The sequence below is a fragment of the Salvelinus namaycush genome, chromosome 20 (genome assembly GCF_016432855.1).
Source record: "Salvelinus namaycush isolate Seneca chromosome 20, SaNama_1.0, whole genome shotgun sequence".
Classification (NCBI taxonomy): domain Eukaryota; kingdom Metazoa; phylum Chordata; class Actinopteri; order Salmoniformes; family Salmonidae; genus Salvelinus; species Salvelinus namaycush.
The window spans coordinates 19,166,951-19,190,452 of record NC_052326.1 but is presented as its reverse complement, the minus strand read 5'-3'; the positions used below and the strand labels follow the sequence as shown (position 1 = coordinate 19,190,452).

Here is a 23,502-nt window from a genome sequence, read left to right as displayed (position 1 = left end):
GTCCCTCCTGCAGCAAATCACCCCCACAACATGATGCTGCCATCCCCCGTGCTTCACGGTTGGGATGGTGTTCTTCGGCTTGTAAGCCTCCCCCTTTTTCCTCCAAACATAACGCTGGTCATTATGGCCAAACAGTTCTATTTTTGTTTCATCAGACCAGAGGACATTTCTCCAAAAAGTACAATCTTTGTCCCATATGCAGCTGCAAACCGTAGTCTGGCTTTTTTATGCCGGTTTTGTAGCAGTGGCTTCTCCCTTGCTGAGCGGCCTTTCAGGTTATGTCGATATAGTTTTACTGTGGATATAGATACTTTTGTACCTGTTTCCTCCAGCATTTTCACAAGGTCCTTTGCTGTTGTTCTGGGATTGATTTGCACTTTTCATGCGTCTCCTTCCTGAGCGGTATGCCAGTTGCGCGGTCCCATGGTGTTTATACTTGCGTACTATTGTCTGTACAGATGAACATGGTACCGTCAGGCGTTTGGAAATTGCTCCCAAGGATGAACCAGACTTGTGGAGCTCTACAATTTTTTTCGGAGGTCTTGGCTGATTTCTTTTGATTTTCACATGAGGCACTGAGTTTGAAGGTAGGCCTTGATCCACAGGTACACCTCCAATTGACTCAAATGATATCAATTAGCCTATCAGAAGCTTCTAAAGCCATGACATAATTTTCTGGAATTTTCCAAGCTGTTTAAAGGCACAGTCAACTTGGTGTATGTACACTTCTGACCCACTGGAATTGTGATACAGTGAATAAAAAGTGAAATAATCTGTCTATAAACAATTATTGGAAAAATTACTTGTGTCATGCAAAAAGTAGATGACCTTACTTGCCAAAACTATAGTTTGTTAACAAGAAATGTGTGGAGTGGTTGAAAAATGAGTTTTAATGACTCCAACCTAAGTGTTTGTAAACTTCTGACTTCAACTGTACACCTGTTCTGAAAGGCCCCAGAGTCTGCAACACCACTAAGCAAGGGGCACCACCAAACAAGCGGCACCATGAAGACTAAGCTCTCCAAACAGGTCAGGGACAAAGTTGTGGAAAAGTACAGATCAGGGTTGGATTATAAAAACAATTTAAAAAAAGAATTTGGCAGCACAATAAACCTGCCAAGAGAGGGCCGCCCACCAAAATTCACGGACCAGGCAATGAGGGCATTAATCAGAGAGGCAACGAAGAGACCAAAGATAACCATCAAGGAAATGCAAAGCTTCACAGCGGAGATTGGAGTATCTGTCCATAGGACCACTTTAAGCTGTACATTCCACAGAGCTGGGCTTTATGGAAGAGTGGACAGAAAAACACATTGCTTAAAGAAAAACATTTGCAAACATATGGAAGAAGGTACTCCGGTCAGATGAGACTACAATTGAGCTTTTTGGCCATCAATGAAAACGCTATTTCTGGTGCAAACACAACACCTCTCATCACCCAGAGAACAGCATCCCCACAGTGAAGCACGGTGGTGGCAGCATTATGCTGTGGGGATGTCATTAATCTGCAGGGACTGGGAAACTGATCAGAATTGAAGGAATGATGGATGGCGCTAAATACAGGGAAATTATTGAGGGAAACCTGTTTCAGTTTTCCAGAGATTTGAGACTGGGACGGAGGTTCACCTTCCAGCAGGACAATGACCCTAAGCATATTGCAAAGCAACACTTGTGTGGTTTAAGGGGAACCATTTAAATGTCTTGGAATGGTTTAGTCAAAGCCCAGACCTCAACCCTATTTAGAATATGTGGTATGACTTCAAGATTGCTGTACACCAGCGGAACCCATCCAACTTGAAGGCGCTAGAGCAGTTTTGCCTTGAAGAATGGGCTAGATGTGCCAAGCTTATAGAGACACACCCCAAGAGACTTGCAGCTGTAATTGCTGCAATAGATGGCTCTACAAAGCATTGACTTTGGGGGGGTGAATAGTTATGCACGCTCAAGTTTTCAGTTTTTTTGTCTTATTTCTTGTTTGTTTCACAATAAAAAATATTTTGCATCTTCAAAGTGGTAGGCATGTTGTGTAAATCAAATCATACAAACCCCCCCCCCCCCCCCAAAAAAAAAATGTATTCCAAGTTGTAAGGCAACAAAATAGGAAAAATGCTAAGGGGTGTGAATACTTTCACTCCAGTGAAGAACTGATTGACTACTTACAAGTCTCTGGTCAAGGAGCTATTCTATTCTCTCACCTGGATCCAGCCTGCTGGCCTGTAGAATGGCTGCTAATGAAAAATGGAAATCAGGAAACATTACCAGGTCCTGGAGAGCCCAATATCCCAGTAATGGTCACAATTAGAATTCATTTAGAATTCATTTAGGTGCTCTTCAATAACTCACTAATCCACAGAAAAAAGCTTAGAAGATTTTCTTTATCATCCATCAAACAATTATTTTTTTCCATTTATGGGCGTGGGAAATTGATTGGCGGCACAGCGAGCTGTGACCCGCAGAGTGATGGGATGGAGGGGTGGAGGGATGGAGGGGTGGATGATAATTGTGATGGAGAGTGTGTGATGGCTGTCGTTCCTTCCAAGAATAGAGGCATGGAATTGAAGCCTAAGGGGTGAAATGAGCTCCAGTGGCTTTAGCCGGGGTGAATTAACCCAGAACTGATCTGTTCCACAAACACAAGGGTTTGGAGTGGGCTTAGAAGGGGATGGAGGGTCTGGTGTTGGATCTATTCCCAACCCCCCTACAGTAGTTAGGATTTTAAGAGACAACAAGCAAAGGGATGGCAAGCCATGGTTTAACGCAGGTCAGCTGACATAACACACGGAGTTAGTTTTTGAACAGCTTCAATGTGCCTTGGCATAGATTATACAAGTGTCTGGAGGGATGAGACACCATTCTTTCATGAGAAATTCCATCATTTGGTGTTTGTTGATGTTGGTGGAAAACACTGTCTCAGGCGCCGCTCCAGAATCTCCCATAAGTGTTCAATTTGGTTGAGATCTGGTGACTGAGACACACACACACATGCACACACACACACACATTAAAACCCCTATGCTCATTTGAGACTCCTCTTTCACAGTAACTGAGATCTCTTCTTCTAGCCATGGTAGCTCATATAATGGGCAACTGGGCATTTTTGTTTCGTGATGAGATGTTAATTGCTTAATAAACTCAGGAACCACACCTGTGTGGAAATGTCTGCTTTCAGTACACTTTGTATCCCTCATTTACTGACATGTTTCCTTTATTTTGGCAGTTACCTGTAGCTATTACACAGTTCTGACCCCGCAGGAATGTTCTAATTATTTAGTTGTGTGACATACATCCTGAAGTGAGCTCTTTGAAGTTCCAGTAAGGTAGCTGGCTCTCTCACTGTCCTCTTACTCCTTCATATTAGCCATTCATCTACCAGCATGGTCAGGTAAGCGCAGGGCCACAGATCACTTTCCGCCTTTAAACTGCCTCTCACATCTCTTAAGAGACCTCCTCTCCTCTTCGGTAGCCAGTATGAAAGAATGATGTCCCCTTTGCCATCACTACCTTTCCCCTGTGTGTGTGTGTGTGTGTGTGTGTGTGTGTGTGTGTGTGTGTGTGTGTGTGTGTGTGTGTGTGTGTGTGTGTGTGTGTGTGTGTGTGTGTGTGTGTGTGTGTGTGTGTGTGTGTGTGTGTGTGTGTGTGTGTGTGTGTGTGTGTGTGTGTGTGTGTGTGCGCGTGTGTGCGCGTGTGTGTGTCGGAAGTCCTTTACTCTTTACACTGCCCTTGAAACACAAAGGGGAATGGTATGCTATGAACTGCTCCAGTGAAGAACTGAGTGACTACTTACAAGTCTCTGGTCAAGGAGCTATTCTATTCTCTCACCTGGATCCAGCCTGCTGGCCTGTAGAATGGCTGCTAATGAAAAATGGAAATCAGGAAACATTACCAGGTCCTGGAGAGCCCAATATCCCAGTAATGGTCACAATTAGAATTCATTTAGAATTCATTTAGGTGCTCTGAAATAACTTAGTGTGCACTCTGCTGTACTATTGCTGCCATCTCCCATATATCAGCAGCCAGGTCACACCAGACCACTGCAGTATTATACGTTTGTCCAGGTCCCCAGGACGTCAAGAGATGCCTTCAATACCATCCACTAGGGTCAACGTGATCGCCTATTACCACCTAGTAGGCTTGCGGCTTGCTAGGGTGTTGAGGATGGGGATAGAGAAAGTGCTTGAACCGTGAGCTACAGCTCTGAGGATCGCGGGTTCAATCCCAGTGCTAGGTACTCATAAAAAAATATACAGTACTGTGCAAAAGTTTTAGGCAGGTGTAAAAAAATGCTGTAAAGTAAGAATGCTTTCAAAAATACATGCTAATAGATTATATTTATCAATGTACTAAATGCAAAGTGAGTGAACAGAAGAAAAATCTAATTCAAATCCATACATGGTGTGACCACCCTTTGCCTTCAAAACAGCATCAATTCTTGTAGGTACACTTGCACAAAGTCAGGGATTTTGTACGCATATAGTCAGGTGTATGATTAAACAATTATACGAAACAGGTGCTAATGATCATCAATTCAATATGTAGGTTGACATATAATCATTAACTGAAACAGAAACAGCTGTGTAGGAGGAATAAAACTGGGTGAGAAACAGCCAAACTCGGCTAACAAGGTGAGGTTACTGAAGACAGTTTACTGTCAAAAGTCATACACCATGGAAAGACTGAGCACAGCAACAAGACAAGGTAGTTGTAATGCATCAACAAGGTCTCTCCTAGGCAGAAATTTCAAGGTAGACAGGGGTTTCCAGATGTGCTGTCCAAGCTCTTTTGAAGAAGCACAAAGAAACGGGCAACGTTGAGGACCGTAGACGTAGTGGTCGGCCAAGGAAACTTACTGCAGCAGATGAAAGACACATCATGCTTACTTCCCTTCACAATCGGAAGATGTCCAGCAGTGCCATCAGCTCAGAATTGGCAGAAAACAGTGGGACCCTGGTACACCCATCTACTGTCTGGAGAAGTCTGGTCAGAAGTGGTCTTCATGGAAGACTTGCAGCTAAAAAGCCATACCTCCAACCTGGAAACAAGGCCAAGCGACTCAACTTCGCACGAAAACACAGGAACTGGGCTGCAGAAAAATGGCAGCAGGTGCTCTGTGCTGATGAGTCAAAAGTATAAATATTTGGCTGTAGCGGAAGGCAGTTTGTTCACCGACGGGCTGGAGAGCGGTACACAAATTAGTGTCTGCAGGCAACAGTGAAGAATGGTGGAGGTTTCTTGCAAGTTTGGGGCTGCATTTCTGCAAATGGAGTTGAGGATTTGTTCAGAATTAATGGTCTCCTCAATGCTGAGAAGTACAGGCAGAAACTTATCCATCGTGCAATACCATCAGGGAGGCATCTGATTGGCCAAATTTATTCTGCAGCATGACAACGACCCCAAACATACAGCGAAAGTCATTAAGAACTATCTTCAGCGTAAAGAAGGACAAGGAGTCCTGGAAGTGATGGTATGGCCCCCACAGAGCCCTGATCTCAACATCATCGAGTCTGTCTGGGATTACATGAAGAGAGAGAAGCACCTGAGGCTGCCTAAGTCCACAGAAGAACTGTGGTTAGTTCTCCAAGATGTTTGGGCAAACCTTCCTGCCGAGTTCCTTCAAAAACTGTGTGCAAGTGTACCTAGAAGAATTGATGCTGTTTTGAAGGCAAAGGGTGGTCATGACAAATATTGATTTGATGTAGATTTTTCTTCGGTTCACTCACTTTGCATTTTGTTAATTGATAAATATAATCTATTAACATGTCTATTTTTGAAAGCATTCTTACTTTACAGCATTTTTTCACACCTGCTTAAAACTTTTGCACAGTACTGTATATATTTTACCCCTATCCTAAATCTTAACCCTTACGTTAACCAGTCGGAATGAATCGCTAAATTGAATCGTCGAGTTTTAACATTTATCCCCCCCTCTGGACAAACGTTGAATACTGAAGTGAGACCGTGAGATCTTGTTGCTATCAGAGTGGAGTCATGAGGGGCTATGGGGCCTGGGAGGGATGAAGGAGAGATCCTCTTATGCCATTCATCACAGCGATGCCCCCTTACCTACTGTCCCCTATTCACCTTTCTCTCTTGTCTTTCTATTTCTCTCTCTCTCTCTCTCTCTCTCTCTCTCTCTCTCTCTCTCTCTCTCTCTCTCTCTCTCTCTCTCTCTCTCTCTATATCTATCTATCTATCTATCTATCTATCTATCTATCTATCTATCTATCTATCTATCTATCTATCTATCTATCTATCTATCTATCTATCTATCTCTCTCTCTCTCTCTCTCTCTCTCTCTCTCTCTCTCTCTCTCTCTCTCTCTTTCTCTCTCTTCTCTCTCTTCTCTCTCTTCTCTCTCTCTCTCACGTGCTGAGTGACAGTGCAGGCTGACCCACCACAGCTGGGTGTTATCTAGAGGACACCATGTGTGTGTGGAGGTCAAACAGGTTCCATTGGCTCAGCCAGCCAGCCAGGCGACAGTACAGGGGCAGAGACTAATCACTTTAATAATGCCAAACCACAGCCGCTATTCATCAGGATATTATTGGATGACCGCATTGCTGCTATTTATGACTAATGAATTTAGTCACACACAACTCAAAATAGGCTATTCTTATGAGCCTGCTTTATCATTCCACAATAACAGTGAATGTACTCATACATATCAAGGCTGTTTGTTTAGACAGTGTGTTGAATTCATCCTCGGACTATTATTAATAATAAAGCTGATGATAGAAATGTAGGCAGCATTTGGTTCTTTTGTCTAGCCTGTCTGTCTTCAATGGGTGGAATAACATCTGTTCAGGTGAGGCAGTTCTGGGGGAAATAAAGCAGATCTCCGGAAGATTTCCCTATGAAAAAAACAGGGTTTGATTATTGAAGTGATGTTTTCAGCTTTCTGACATGCCCAGTAATGAACCCCTCTGTTGTGGAGACGACAGAGCCATGGAGCTGCCTTTGACGCCGTGCAACACCTTGCAGAGCTTAGGACTCGGCACTCTGTTTACTGGTCAAACAGAGACATCTAGTGGCCACATGAGGGAACAACACAGCTTATGAACTATGTGATTTATGTAGGCATACATATATATAGGGAATAGGGAGATATAAAACCTAGATGGAAGGCCTGGAGGCACGTATATATGAGCCTGTATTGTTTTAGCCCTAAGACGGATGCTGCTGTCTGGTGGAACAGCTCCATAAGTCACAGAGCTACCTCAAACACCCCACTCTCACTCTCCTCAGTATCTCTCTCGCTCTCTGTTCATTGCATCTCTCGCTCTTTCATCGATCTCAAGTGCCTACACGTACTGTATGTGTGTGTGAGGGGCGAATATGCATACATATGTGTGTCCATGCGTGTGGTGGGTTCTCCTGTCCTCCAGGAGTCCTTTGTCTGACATTCCAGATCGTTGTGGGACCACAGTGTAAGAACCTCTTTCTTTTTCCCTTCTCTTTTGTCTCCCACATCCCCCCTACTCCCTCCCTGTACCTGTCTTTTTCCCCTCTCTCTCTCCCTCCCCTCTCTCTCTCTCAGTGTGCAGCAGTGCTCCCATCAACATGAAGGTGCAGCATCTGAACCGCACGGCCCTGGGGGTGCGATGGACCCGGCCAGAGTTCACCTACCACCCGCCAATCATCTCCTTCCTCATCTCCTACAGCTGGACCAAACACGATGAGTCCTACGAGGAGACACACGTCACCGACAGCCAAAACAAACTGGTCCGTTTTTATCACACTCACACGCGCGCACACATGCACACGCAAACAAATGTCACTGACCGTTAACACACTGGTCAATTACTCTATAACACACACACACACACACTTTCAAGACAGTGAGTGAATGAGTGAGTGAGACTACATTAACACACCCCAATTACTCTACCACACACAGTGACAATGCAGAAACTGGTGAGGTAGACTGAAAAATTATGATAAATTGGCTGCATATTAGACTGCGTGTGGAGACCTACTGTAGTGACACTGTTGGTAGCTTGACCTTGGAACTTGCATTATGAAACACCAATGTAAGGATCAGAGCAGCCCCCAGCCATTTAACAGCAGCAGCACTGGCATTTTAAACACCCACAGCTCTTTTTCTATCCTGCCATTGTGTTCCGATTGGGGGATGGGATTTAATGAGGAGGGATTCCTGCCTGCTGATAGAGGGAGGGTGAACAAGGGACAGCGGAGGAGGGAACAGAGGAGAGACGTGGTGGTTCTTTTCTTTGAGGGCTGCCCATCATTAACAGAATCTAATCTCCCCATGTACCGCAGCCTCTTGTCTCAGCCATTCTCCCTCCTCTCACCACTCCTTCCTGTTCTCTCACTCTTTTTTATTATTTCTCTCAATCTCCATCTATTTCCCTTTTCTCTCTCTCTATTTCGTTCTCTCTCTCTCCATCACTTACCTCCCACTCAATCTCTCTCTCTTTCTCCCTCCATCTCTCCTCCTTTTCTTTTCAGATAGTCATTTCCATTTGTATTCTCTGTCTGTTCCCTGGCCACCACCATTAGGGGGCTCACGGTACAGCCAGGCTTTATGAAACCTGTCGCTAGAATCCATGGAGAAGCCTACTAAACCACTCCAACCCTGCTCCAGCCCCGCCTTCCTGCCTGCTGCCTGCCGTCGGTCTTTACAGCCCTCTCCACTTGTAATAACCGCCTGGGAACAGGGCAGACACATCCTTAACTGAATTAAACTGTGCGGAACATGCATAAATCAGGGAGGAGGTGGTGGTGGTGAGGGGAGAACAAACGCCATTACTTAATGTAAGATTTAGTTGTGCGGCGAGCCCTCCCTGGCGATCGGACACCAGAGAATGTGAGTTATGATAATAGCCATTCCTCATGCATTTAGCGGTGGATTGGACCTCCATCTCCCCGCCGTGGGGATAGTTCAGGCGTGTGATTTGGAACGCGTACACCATAAAGAGGAAATAGGAAGGGATACATTACGATGTGACTTGTAATTCAGCCCTGTCTCTACCGCCCATATTCAGCCAGGGTGATTTACATTGCATCCTAATTAGAAATGGTTTCAGTTGTTTTATGTATTTTTGCTAGTGTTGCCACAATCTTACCACTCAATACTCTGTGGTAAATCCAGTGTTTGTTGTCTACAGAAAGAAGGAAAGGAGAGAGAGAGACCGCGAGAGAGAAGAAGAGAGAGAGAGAGAGTATATATTTTCCCACCACGCTCTAACCTTCATTTTGTGACCTCTGCCTTCTGTGCTGTGTTGGGGTCATGGGGGCAGGCTGTGTTATGTCATCCTTTTAGCCACGACAGAATTCTAGGCTAAGCTGTGTGACCTCTCCAGGAAGGTAGCCAGAACTCATCAAGGTGTGTGTGTGTGTGTGTGTGCACACAGTTTACTATACTTGTGAGTACCAGAAGTCCACACAAGAATAATAAACCAACTCAAATTCAGAGAAGTGAGGACATTTTGCCGGTCCTCACTTGTAAAAAGGCTATTTTAGGCTTAGGGTTAGAATTAGGGTTAAGGTTACAGGTTAGTGGTTAGTGGTTAGGGTTAGGTTTAGGGTAAGGGAAAATAGGATTCTGAACGAGAATCAATTGTTTGTCCCCAAAAAGTCCTCACAAGTATAGTAAGACACAGCTGTGTGTGTGTGTGTGTGTGTGTGTGTGTGTGTGTGTGTGTGTGTGTGTGTGTGTGTGTGTGTGTGTGTGTGTGTGTGTGTGTGTGTGTGTGTGTGTGTGTGTGTGTGTGTGTTACTATGTGCTCTTGCCACTGGAGTACACACCATAGAAATAGAATCTATCATATTTCTATGGTACATACACTTCTCCAGTATAGCAGACAGCCTACTAGCTACATGGGTTTAGGGGAAGTGTTCTGCAGACGATTCCACCTCCTGTGTGTGTGAGCACAGATGATTACTATGTGTGTGTGAGCATGGACGCTCGCTGTGTCAACCATATCCTCCTTTTGTTTCGCTGGATCAAACAGTCTGTGATCCCCGACAAAAACACAGGGACACAATTTATATTTTAATGCGCGTGTGTCAGTGTGCACGTCTAGATGTGTGTGGTGCTCCTGTATATTGCTGACGGTCCCCTGGTTGTGTGTTACAGGAAGCTGTCATCACTCCGGTGTCTCCTGACGTGCTGTACCTGTTCCGGGTGCAGGCTGTGTGTATGAACGACATGCGCAGTGACTTCAGCCAGAGCATGCTCTTCAGAGGTGATTCTTCCTCATCTTCCTCATTGTCATCATCCTCCTCATCACCTTCTTTCCTTCATTTTTTCTTTTCACTTTTGTAAAAACAATCTAAGTATTTCCATCACGTTGCATCGCTCAGTTTCTATTGATCTCACATCTCTTTGTTTCTTGTTTTGTTCCTTTGTTGTCTTGTTTGGTGATCAGAGTTGTTTCTGCTCTTCCCCCTCCTCATCACATATCTCTTGTCTGTCTAAATGCCTGTTGATTTGTTGCACAGCTAGAATCAATGCAGTATTACACTGTCTATACAGTAGAATATATGTTGTTTTATCATCGGTTAACACGTTTTAATGTTATGGTCTCCTTTCAGCTAACACCACCAGGATATTTGAAGGAACAAGGATAGTGAAAACAGGGATGGTGAGTGTTGTGAACACTCTGTAGTACTCCCTCTCTCCAGCAGGGAGCAGCACTGTCTCATTATCAAACCTCTGTGCTGGAGAGCATGCATCCACTGTGACTCAGATACTCTCAATTAGCCTACTTGTCAGTCCACAGATGTCAAAGAAATCGCAATATTGAGCAGAAGATAGCTTATAATGTACTTGACTTATTTCTCCTTTCAAATGATGAAACAGTTCTACATTTACATGATTACTGATGGATTAATAAGGCATGTAAATATTCTTCCACCATGGTTCCCCTGCCTGCCTGGTGTGTGTGGATGGTGGGGAGAGAGAGAGGCTGTGGTCGCGAATGGCTGTGCTGCAGTGCAGAGGGCTGTTGTCTCGGCTTCCCAGGGCTACCTTAATTGTGCCACTACCACTCCTGCCCGGGCTCCCGCTGCAGAGTGAAGCCATGGGGGCCGGGAAGAGGAAATAGGAAGGGATATATTATGATGTGAGGTGTTGTGTAACTCAGCCATGTCTCTCTCTCTTTTCCCTCCTTCTCTTACCATCTCATCCCTTTTCACCTATTGTTTCTTTCTCTAGCCCACCGTCTCTCCGGCCTCTTCAGCTGACATGGCTCCCATCAGCTCCGGCTCCTCCACCTGGACCTCCTCCGGCCTCCCTTTCTCCTTCGTCTCCATGGCGACGGGCATTGGCCCGTCCTCCAGTGGTAGCCAGGCGACAGTGGCGTCTGTGGTGACCAGTACCCTCCTGGCTGGGCTGGGGTTCAGTGGTGGGGTCATCTCCTCCTTCCCTAGCTCTGTGTGGCCGACCAAAGCCCCCGCCTCCAGACAGAATCCCACCACTGCCCCCCCTCGTCAGCCCACCACCGAACCTGCAGCCGGCCAGAGTGCTGACGCAGCCAAAGACAACGGAGAGGGAGCAGAAGACAGGGAGAAAGGTGCAAAAAGTGAGGGAGAGGAGGGAGAGAAGGAAGGAGAGGAGGATAAGGAGGAAGATGAGGAGGAGAAAGAGAAGGAGACGAAAGAGAAGAAAGTGACAGTGGCGGACAAGGTAGAGAAGCAGACGAACAGTACGGTGGTGAAGGAGCCGCCCACGGCCGCCCCAGCCTCGACTGCCAAAGAGAAAGGAAGAGAAGCAGGGGAGACTAACACCAACAGCACTACGCCCTCTAGTGCTGTGGAGGACCAGTTGGTGACACACACACAGAGCACGGTGGAGACAGACACGGTGGTGCCCCCTACCATGGAGCCAGGGAATGACCCGGCAGAGTTCCCAGCCCCAGACAGCCCCCCCCCAACTCTAAGACCTAGCACAGGAGGGAAGAAGAGCCACTGGCCATTCTCCATACACACAGGTGAGAATACTCATTATAGTAGGTACTTTTCAATTAATCTGGAATCTGAATAAAAGAATGAAAGGGCATCATTGTTGGATCCAAGACCAAATAGTACTCCCTGTCTCCACTTGGTCTTTTGCCTTTCATCAGTATGTGATTCTTAATAATATCACTATAAAGTGGAAATGAATATGACAGCCTTGTATTAGACACACCATGGTTCAGTTTGGAGGCTTTTTCATACCCACACATACCCATTTACACCCACATCAACACCTACACTCATAGGTTATACTGAATGACATACCGTAGGTGTGGAGTTCAGTAAAGTGAACAATCTGTCCAGGAGAGCTCTCTACATGCTGAGAGACTGTTGTAAGTACAGTTAAAGCATTTAAATTGCCACTGCAGTTTAACGATGTGTGTTTGATACATGTTTCTGTAGGATAGGACTCTCTCTCCTTCCTTCTTTCCCATTCCCTTTAATTCCTCATCTCTCCCACTCCCACTCTCTCTACTTCCTCATCTATCCCACTCCCAGCTTTCTCACTTCTCGTCTTTACCACTCCCTCTATTTCTCTCCTTCCTTGTATTTCCCTCTGTACCACTGTTTCTCTCTCTTTCGTTGTCTTTCTCACTCTCCCTCTCTCCATCCTTGTTGTTTCCCATTCCTCCTCTCTCTCCTTCCTCTTTTCTCTCCCTCCTCTGTGTTCTCTTTAGACTGAGTGCTGGCCTACTTTCAGAGCCAGTGACATGAGCTCAGAGCAGAGCCGCAGCTGCAGGGGGAAAAACCCTGTGCTCCATTAACAGCTCCCTGCCTGGCACTAGAGACATGTAGACCATTGGTGTGTGTGTGTGGCATCAATATGCATGTGTGTGCGTGAGTGTATGTGGTGTGTGTGAGCGTTGGAGTGTCAGTGTTGTATGTGTGAGTGTGTGGGTAGAGTCACTAGAGTCATGTAGACCATTGGTGTGTGTGTATCCTTCAGTGCATGTTTGTGACTGGCTGTGTGTGCCCATGTGTGTCCATGTGCACGTCCGCTGGCGTGTTTTTTCCGGACGACTCGTGTTAGCGTGAGCGGCAGACGGGAGAGAGCAGAGCAGCACACCATGGTTCCCCTGCCTGCCTGGTGTGTGTGGATGGTGGGGAGAGAGAGAGAGGCTGTGGTAGCGGCTGGCTGTGCTGCAGTGCAGGGGGCTGTTGTCTCTGCTTCCCGGGGCTACACCCACTGTGCCACTACCGCTACCGCCCGGGCTCCCGCTGCGGAGTGAAGCCGTGGGGGCCGGGAACAGCACCGCAGGAGAACAAGCCCTGGGTAGGTAGGGTAGCAGAGCAGCGTGGAAGGGGGCGTGCTCAGTTGCTTTAGAGCCTCAGGATTGATGGGATATGGTGGAGCGTCTAGGTAGTAAGACAGCCTGGCTATGTAGCACCAGGCTTATCTTCATAAAAAGATGGTATTTTGATTGTTGATGTTCTAGACGTATCCAATATCAATTCATCTTTGTCGTTTTTTGTTGTTGTTGAACATTTTTTCTCCTGTGTGTGCCTATTGGATGTGATCCAAGGTTGTTTCTGTCTGTGTAAAGCTCCAGTCTAGATACAGTAGGTTGAGGGGCTGATGATGTTGATAGATTTTGTCAGGTAATGTGGCTAACTTTAGAATACCTGTCTTTGAAAGGACAGGAATATATCGTCACTGGTAGCATTTGGTATGAAGAGAGGCTACTGTTTCTTTGGTAGGTACAGCTCAAGGTTCACAGCACAAGCTTTTTTGGGTACTATGGAATAGTACCACACCAGTCTGTAATAGAGAGGGGGTTTCTGGGAAAACGTTCTGTCTGATCATGTTGTCAGCACTTTACCAAGGTATATCGGCCAGTAACATGAGTCTTTGGTTGATAAGATGGCAAGCTCATTTTAAGACATCAATGTTTGTGGCTTGTTTTGTACCTTTGTGAAGCTGAGTTAACTCTGGCTAAATTTGTCTTTGACCTCATGCCTTACCTCTCCACTTCCGGATCAGTATTCCCATATTGTCCAGTAAATGTTGCTGTTATTCTGACTGATTGTGTCTCCTCTCCCCCTCCTTCAGAGAGGACAAGCGTGTCCAACCTGACCCGGCAGGGTGCCCCCGGGGTAGGCAGGATGGAGTGGATCATCCCCCTGATGGTGGTCTCTGCCCTCACATTCGTCTGCCTCAGCCTGCTGCTGGCTGTGCTCGTCTACTGGAGGTGGGTACCATAACAAACACTGACACATCACACTCACATAGCTGAATAAAACCTGTCAGGAAGAATGTTTCCCCAGATCGTGTTGATATAATTTGAAGGAGGGTGAAATGCTACAGACAGCGCTGGTCAACAGACGTTGTGAGTTTTGTACACTCCAGTGCTAATTCAAACAGCCCCCAGAGCATTGTCTGTGGTCTCTCTCCATCTATCAGTGTGTGAGCTGGCTATGGTCCCTGCTCTCCCCAGAAGCACCAGTGCCCTATAGTAGACCCCTGCTGCCCCCTTCATGGGTTAAGGCCCAGGGGGTATGACCGGCCATCTGCTCCCCTTCACAGCTCCACTCTGGAGCAGAGCAGCCTCAGCCATGGGGGGGGGTCAGGGGTGAGAATACACACACCAAGCAGCCACTGGGAGAAACCGACACAGAGATCTCCCGGTGGGTTTTGCATCTGCCAGGGTAGTGGAGAGCATGCACATTTGAATGTATTTAACAGCAAGCTTGTTTACATACATACACACTCACCCATCTGCAAATACTGTCACACAAAAAGCATAATCTAGATAGCATTGAGGTTATGAGCACTAGTTTTCAGCCAATATCTCTTACTGTAAGATTGATATGATTTCTATGATGCTGAATAGAGCAATGTCTGTCCTCAGGCCTTTATCATCAAAGCTCATCCATCATAGCACTTGAAATAGGCATTTAATGCCAGCCTGGGTTCAAAGACCATCTCTCCTCTGAGTGAGGGCCGTGACCTTTCTGGTTCTCACCACCCTCGGCTCCGTTAAAGGTCCGCAGCCATGGCCAAATGATTAGCCCCTCGTTGAGACCCAGCAGAGCAGGAGGAAGCTGCCCCTAGGCACTGACCTCAGGTCAGTTTTATGTTTCCACCCTAATGGTTAAGGTTGTAGGATTTCAGGAGGGTAAGCTCATCCTTGATCTGTGCCTGGAGGGCAACCTTTACCCGTGGTATTCATAGGGCTCTGACCTGTAGGGGGCCTCTGAGGAGAACATATGGCAGAGCTCATGGCTGCAGCAGCAAGCTAAGGAAGATTAGGCTGGCTGTTTAGTTTAACCTAGCATTTAGACTCAGCTTAGTCTGCCTAGCCTGGTTGAACTGAGCACAGAGTAGGCGCTGAGCCTACCTTTGTGCGTCCTGCAGATCAAGTGTGTGTGTGTGTGTGTGTGTGTGTGTGTGTGTGTGTGTGTGTGTGTGTGTGTGTGTGTGTGTGTGTGTGTGTGTGTGTGTGTGTGTGTGTGTGTGTGTGTGTGTGTGTGTGTGTGTGCATGGGTGCGTCAGAGATAAAGTTCCTGGTGTTACAGAGATGTCGTTTGGATGGTGACATCCCCCCAGACGCTGGAGGCCCAGGGGATCTGACACAATAGAATATCGATTCATATACACACACACACACACACACACACACACACACACACACACACACACACACACACACACACACACACACATATACACAGACGAACGGTTGGGGCTTGAGCTCAAGGTCTCCTGAGCAGTAGCAGGTGTCTGAGGCGTGAGAGGGGAGTGTTGGGCAATTCTAATCCTATTGTGGAGTGGAGCTCATGGCTCAACCCCCATGTTGCCATGTAACCCCTCCCCCACCGGGACCACATTGGCTGCCCGTGGACAGTAAGCCCGCCAATGAGTAATGACCTGGTAATGACTGGTCTGAGATTAGGTCAACCAACCCTGAGCCTGACTATAAACACACAAGAGAATTACAGGGGAAGGATCCAGGAACTCTTACTAGACAGAGAGAAAGAGAGGCTGCTGCTCTTCCGGCTTGTTTGTGGTCCTGTGTGACTCAGTTGGTAGCGCATGGTGCTTGCAACGCCAGGGTTGTAGGTTCGATTCCCAAGGGGGACCAGTATGAAAATGTATGCACTTACTACTAAGAGCGTCTGCTAAATGACTCAAATATAAATGTTAGAGCAGAGGGGACAGGGAAGCCCTCCCCTTCTCTCCTCCCTTTACTCCTCCTCTCTTCTCCTTCGTCCGCTGGTCTGGTTCAGCAGCAGCATGCAGACGCTGCTGGCAAAGGCTGTTCTGTCTCTCCTCTTCTTCACTCTCTAGGATGACCAGTTTCTGCAATCTACTCTGCATTAAATACAGGTAGGAGTAGGACCATAGACACACGCGGACAGTGACTTTACGCTGTATTTGTTATATAGCCTCTGGTTCAAGCTCAGACCTATGCTCCTCTCTCTTACGAAGATTATTTCTCCCCTTTCCTGTTCTCACCTATGTCCTCTTTTTAAGTGGTGAGGTTCTCGCCGTCATTGAGGAAGAAATAAGTAAGCTAGTTTTTCTTTCACTTTGGAGATTTTAAAGAGAGGAACAGTTTCTTTTGTTACTGTTTCCATTGTTTCCGTATTGTAGCTGTTATCTCTGTTAGAGGAGAGCTCTTTGCTGAAGCATACAGTGCAATATGTTTATGTACAGTTCACTTCCGTGAAGTCGGTACTTAGTCTAGAGCTAGATGTCTTTCCAGACACACCTCCATAAATCGTGTTTCTATGTGTACTTTGCCCTCTTGATCATCGTTTGACGTCATACATACACTGTACAGTATGCTTAAACTGAAAACAAATGGATTCTCATAGTGTTTTTACGAGTCTTCACTCTGACTGTGTGTGAGGAAAAGGAAAGGGGGATACCTAGTCAGTTGTACAACTGAATGCCTTCAACTGAAATGTGTCTTCCGCATTTAACCCAACCTCTTTGAGAGGTGCGGGAGCTGTGAGAGTGTGTGTGTGACTGTGTGTTTACGCTAATGTTCGCCTGCTCTGGAGGAGTTCAAAGTACACCTTGATCCTGTTCCGCGTTTCCATTGCCGTCTGTGTTTACTTTGGGGGGGATTGTCATTGTTGATACATTATTCACAGGTCTAACGTGTCACTGACAGCATGCATCTCTCTCTCTCTTCTCTCTTCTCTCTTCTCTCTTCTCTCTTCTCTCTCAGGAGGTGTTTCCAGACAGCTCATTTCTACGTGGAAGACAGTAGCTCTCCTAGAGTAGTGCCCAATGAGAGCATCCCTGTCATTCCAATCCCAGGTAAGCACCAATCAGAGCATCCCTTTTATCCCCATAGTACTCCAGGAATCATGAATGGATGAATGGAATGCTTACCGGCAACAACATGGCGCCCAGCACTGAAGATGACCAAACTTTTGCTTTCTGACTGTGCTCAGTGTAATAGACACTCAGGGTAAAGGGGGGGTAGCCTAGTCCCACATAGTTCTGCTCCTCTCTGGTTTCACTGGATACTATAGGCACAAATCATGTACAACCTGTACAGACACCACTCACATACAGTAGAGACACCATATGAGACTGATTATGACCCATCTCCTCACCTGAGACCACTATTTCAACATCCAGCCACCTCTATGGGCTCTGTTGAAGAGTAAATGAATGGTTCTTCCAAATATGGTGTTGTTCTTCCAAAGGATCAGTTAGTGATGCATAGTGTGTGATCAGTACTGGACAGACTATTCCCTCATAATGATGTGATGAGTGTGTACAGGTGTTTGTGTGCACTCACTCGACTTGATGAGAGTTCCCTGTCGTCATTGGTTTAGCCCAAATGCACCAAAGGAGGGTGGAAGGGGAGGAGGGTAGAGGAGTGCTGGATCTCTCTCTCTCTCACTCTGTCCAGCCAGTGGATCAAACCTAAGAGGCATGGAGCTTGACCCTCAAAGACCCACTCTTCCATATCTAACAACATCCCCTTATATCCAAGATTTTCCCCCAGCGTCCAAATCCATTTGGACTGACTGACTGCCCTTCACAATGGGCGTTGGCACAGAGAGCTGTGTCCAATGTGCCTATTTAAGCCAATGGCAAAGCACTTCCCAGGACATGGACAGGGCAGGCTTATAAAGTAGGCACCAGAAGAGCACTCTCCTCCTCCTTAAAAGGGTCTTAACTTTGAGAACCTACTTCAGTACTCTACATTCTCCCCAGCAGATTGTAACTCCTAAAGAGCTATCAACAGGTATGTGGCTTTATTAGACTGTAACACAGTGTTTCTAGAATAGCCTAATGTTGATTAGAGGGTTGTTTGTGGGTTGTTTGTATCTTGATCATGGGTTTGGAGGACTGAAATAGGCATACTTTTTATTTAAATGAAGCTAAAGATTACTGGTTAATTCTCTCAGATAAAGCTGTAAATACAGTAGACTGAATCATATTGTGTTTGCCATGACTCAGTATGTATGGGGCTTCAACAGCCCCAGTGGGTCTGCAGAGACCTATGGGAGAACGAGCAGCAGTGAGGGGATGGTCATATATGACCATAATGGTTAACCTGCTTCTCACGGCACTAATTGTCTCAACTGAAACCCCCCACCACCTCTCTAATCCTCCCTGACATCTCTCTCTCTCTCTGGGGAGTTCAACCTCATGATAAAACGAATAGCAGAGAAACACACCACATACCTAACTACCAGAGACATACCACACACCAGAGTATTTTACTCCATTGTATTTCCAACTATCATTTTTCAAAGCCATACATTGTTTCAGGAAGCTGTTTGACATCTTGAACCGCCTTTTATTTCCATATGTTGTGTCTACTGTAAGGATATGATTAGCGGCATTTGCATGCTTAAATATTCCTCTCTGGCGTGTATGTCAATATTTAATGAGCAGGACACAGAGGGGGGTACAGCATGTCCTACGAAGTACCGTTATCATTTGGGCTAAGATCTAAAAGTATAGGCTACCATTTCCCTTAAGTTGGCTCTGTGAAACATTCGCTCTGTGTGTGTGTGTGTGTGTGCGCACATGCCCGCGCATGCGCACGTACTTGTGTGTGTGTGCGTGCGTGCGTGTAAGTAAGTGTGTGCGTGCATACAGTAGGTGTGTGTGTTCATACACGTGTTTGAGTGTGTGATTTCCCATTTGTTGCCTGCGGATGAAACATTCGTTCAGCCCAGCTCGCCGTATGTCTCACTAAACAAGCGTTTAGAGGGGTTCCCACAGGCACAGTTAGGACAGAACATTCACTAAGATGAGCTCCGTCTCCCTCATTACTCTCCACCATCACACTCTCTGGGAAATCTCCCTTTCGCTATTTTTACCCCGTTTTGTGAAGAAGTGGATAAAACAAGGACCAGATTGAGACTGTGAATCATTAATGACTCTGCTTGAGATGAAAGCTGTGAACTTAGTTCACCTATACGAAGCTGATGGACATTAATAACCCATTCTTTCATTTGTCTTGGTGAAGTATTGGTGAAATATTTAACATAGCATAGTGAGTGGAAGAGTAGATGGCGCTGCAATCACTCTCAACTCTCCTTTGTTCGTTTTGATGTAGCTTCCTGGTGCTTTCCTGCATGTGTTGCATCACTGTGTCTTTTAAGTTTTAGATACAGTTGAATTCAAAGTTGAAGTCCGAAGTTTACACTTATGTTCAAGTCATTAAAACTCATTTTTCAACCACTCCACAAATTTCTTGTTAACCTCTAATTCCTCCCAAACCCGGATCCGGGAGCACCCCCCACAGTAAAAAAGCTGACTAGCATAGCCTAGCATAGCGTCACAAGTAAATACTAGCATCTAAATATCATTAAATCACAAGTCCAACACACCAGATGAAAGATACACATCTTGTGAATCCAGCCATCATTTCTGATTTTTAAAATGTTTTACAGGGAAGACACAATATGTAAATCTATTAGCTAACCACGTTAGCAAAAGACACCACTTTTTTTACTCCACCAGTTTTTTACTCCATCAGTAGCCATCACTAATTCGACCAAATAAAGATATAAATAGCCACTAACCAAGAAACAACTTCATAAGATGACAGTCTGATAACATATTTATTGTATAGCATATGTTTCTTTAGAAAAATGTGCATATTTCAGGTATAAATCACAGTTCTACATTGCAGCTGCAATCTGAAATAGTGCCGAAGCTGCCAGAATAATTACAGAGACCAACGTCAAATACCTAATTACTCATCTTAAAACATTTCTGAAAAATACACAGCGTACAGCAAATGAAAGCCCAACATCTTGTGAATCCAGCCAATATGTCAGATTTTTTAAGTGTTTTACAGCGAAAACACAATATAGCATTATATTAGCTTAGCACAATAGCCAGAAACACAAGCAATTTACCAGCAGCACAGGTTAGCGATCGTAACAATACAGCAAAAGATATATAATTTTGGACTAACCTTGATATACTTCGTCAGATGACAGTCCTGTAACATCATATTACACAATGCATATAGGTTTTGTTCGAAAATGTGCATATTTAGCAGCACAAATCGTGGTTATACAATGTGATGAGTGGCAACAGGTCATGCATTCTGGCCGGCGCCATCTTGGAAAGGCACCTAAGTTTACGATTATTTATCGATTAGATTGACAAAAAAATACAGGTTGGACAGCAAATGAAAGATGCATTAGTTATTAATGCAACCGCTGAGTTAGATTTTTAAAATTAACGTTACTAGACATACAGTGTGCGTTACAGCCAGACTAGTGCCGCAATAACGGCGGACAAATGCGTTTACATTTTTCCACATAAATACGGAATAACATCATAAATAGTTCTTACTTTTGGACGAGCTTCCATCAGAATCTTGGGCAAGGTGTCCTTTGTCCAAAAGAATCGTTGCTTGGTTGTAAAACGTCGTCTTCAACTTCAGAATTAGCAGCTAACAATAGCTATGTGGCCACAACATTCCCAAATCCCCAAAACGCAATACTAAGGAAATTCCGAAAATAGCAATATACTCGCATAAACTGATATAACTCGGTTTAAAATAACTTCGTTATGATGTTTCTAACACCTATATCGAATTAAATTACAGACGGATATAGCTAAGGCCGATAACTGAGCGTTTCAAAATGCCATGTTGAGGTCTTGCTTTGCGCAATGACGAACGACGAAAAGAGAGCGCACTTCGTTCCTTGGCCTTTTATAAGCTCTGAGAACTACGTAGACACTCCATTCCACTTCTCATTGGTTACTGACATCCAGGGGAAGGCGGGTGCAGTTCATGTCGACCCATAGGACACATACAGAGCTTTAAACTGATCTGAGAACAGAGCCTCGTTTTCAGACGAGGCAGACGAGGCTTCAGTTCCTGTCATGGATTTCGCTGCAGAAAGAGTTCTGGTTCACCCACAGACATAATTCAAACGGTTTTAGAAACTAGAGATTGTTTTCTATTCAATAGTAATAATAATATGCATATTGTACGAGCAAGAATTGAGTACGAGGCAGTTTAATTTGGGAACGATAAATGTCCAAGTTGAAACAGCACCCCCTGTAGTGTCAAGAGGTTTTAACAAACTATAGTTTTGTCAAGTCAGGTCATCTACTTTGTGCATGACACAAGTAATTTTTCCAACAATTGTTTACAGACAGATTATTTCATTTATAATTCACTGTATCACAATTCCAGTGGGTCAGAAGTTTACATACACTAAGTTGACTGTGCCTTTAAACAGCTTGGAAAATTCCAGAAAAGAATGTCATGGCTTTAGAAGCTTCTGATAGGCTAATTTACATAATTTGAGTCAATTGGAGGTGTACCTGTGGATGTATTTCAAGTCCTACCTTCAAACTCAGTGCCTCTTTGCTTGACATCATGGGAAAATTTAAATAAATCAGCCAAGATAAATTGTAGACCTCCACAAGTCTGGTTCATCCTTGGGAGAAATTTCCAAACACCTGAAGGTACCACAGTCATCTGTATAAACAATAGTACTCAAGTATAAACACCATGAGACCACGCAGCTGCCATACCGCTCAGGAAGGAGACGCTTTCTGTCTCCTAGAGATGAATGTACTTTGGTGCGAAAAGTGCAAATCAACCCTAGAACAACAGCAAAGGACCTTGTGAAGATGCTGGAGGAAACAGGTACAAGAGTATCTATATCCACAGTAAAACGAGTCCTATATCGTCATAACTTGAAAGGCCGCTCAGCAAGGAAGAAGCCATTGCTCCAAAACCACCATAAAAAAGCCAGACTACGGTTTGCAACTGCACATGGGGACAAATATCGTACTTTTTGGAGAAATGTCCTCTGGTCTGATGAAACAAAAATAGAACTGTTTGGCCATAATGACCATCGTTATGTTTGGAGGAAAAAGGGGGAGGCTTGCAAGCCGAAGAACACCATCCCAACTGTGAAGCATGGGGGTGGCAGCATCATGTTGTGGGGGTGCTTTGCTGCAGGAGGGACTGGTGCACTTCACAATATAGATGGCATGATGAGGGAGGGAAATTATGTGGATATATTGAATCAACATCTCAATACATCAGTCAGGAAGTTGAAGCTTGGTTGCAAAGTGGTCTTCCAAATGGACAATGACCCCAAGCATACTTCCAAAGTTGTGGCAAAATGGCTTAAGGACAACGAAGTCAAGGTATTGGAGTGGCCATCACAAATCCCTGACCTCAATCCTCTCAAAGATTTGTGGGCAGAACTGAAAAAGTGTGTGCAAGCAAGGAGGCCTACAAACCTGACTCAGTTACACCAGCTCTGTCAGGAGGAATGGGCCAAAATTCAGCCAACTTATTGTGGTAAGCTTGTGGAAGGCTACCTGAATCGTTTGACCAAAGTTAAACAGTTTAAAGGCAATACTACCAAATACTAATTGAGTGTATGTAAACTTCTGACCCACTGGGAATGTGATGAAAGAAATAAAAGCTGAAATAAATCATTCTCTCTACTATTATTCTGACATTTCACATTCTTAAAATAAAGTGGTGATCCTAACTGACCTATGACAGGGAATTTTTATTGGGATTAAATGTCAGGAATTGTGAAAAACTGAGTTTAAATGTATTTGGCTAAGGTGTATGTAAACTTCTGACTTCAACTGTAGATATTCAATACAGATATTCAACAGGTATTACAGGTTACAGAGATTCTAGAGATAGTGTAGAGAGTTTTGGTATAAACATTGTAGTGTACATTAAACCTGTTGATATATTGAGTATGTACCTCAGTTTCTCTGCTAAACTTTCCCATGTATTCCCCAGACACAAGTGTGTGCTGAACTCGAACTGTATGTGTATGACTGTGTGTTTCTGACTAAGTGTCTAATTGTGTGATATTGTCTCCCTTTCAGATGACATGGAGGCCATCCCTGTCAAGCAGTTCATCAAACATATCTCAGAGCTCTACTCCAACAACCAGCATGGCTTCTCAGAGGACTTTGAGGTAAATAAATGCTCTCTCTGTTGTTTTATAAGCAGTCTTAACCCCACAATAGACTGGCTGGATTTGGACTAGCATAGCATCTCAGCCAGGTGGGTTAGAGTTAGCCAGGTGAGT

General features: G+C 45.0%; 1 protein-coding gene across 1 annotated transcript in view; it reads left to right on the top strand.

Annotated features, from left to right (window-relative positions):
• The window catches only part of LOC120065619 (receptor-type tyrosine-protein phosphatase gamma-like), a 133,331-nt gene that overhangs the window by 84,759 nt on the left and 25,070 nt on the right, over positions 1–23,502 (top strand). The window contains exons 8-14 of the mRNA XM_039016675.1: positions 7,535–7,719; positions 10,097–10,205; positions 10,555–10,604; positions 11,177–11,951; positions 14,027–14,165; positions 17,154–17,245; positions 23,297–23,388. Of these exons, the coding sequence (XP_038872603.1) occupies positions 7,535–7,719; positions 10,097–10,205; positions 10,555–10,604; positions 11,177–11,951; positions 14,027–14,165; positions 17,154–17,245; positions 23,297–23,388 (1,442 nt within the window). The remainder of the gene's footprint in view (positions 1–7,534; positions 7,720–10,096; positions 10,206–10,554; positions 10,605–11,176; positions 11,952–14,026; positions 14,166–17,153; positions 17,246–23,296; positions 23,389–23,502) is intronic.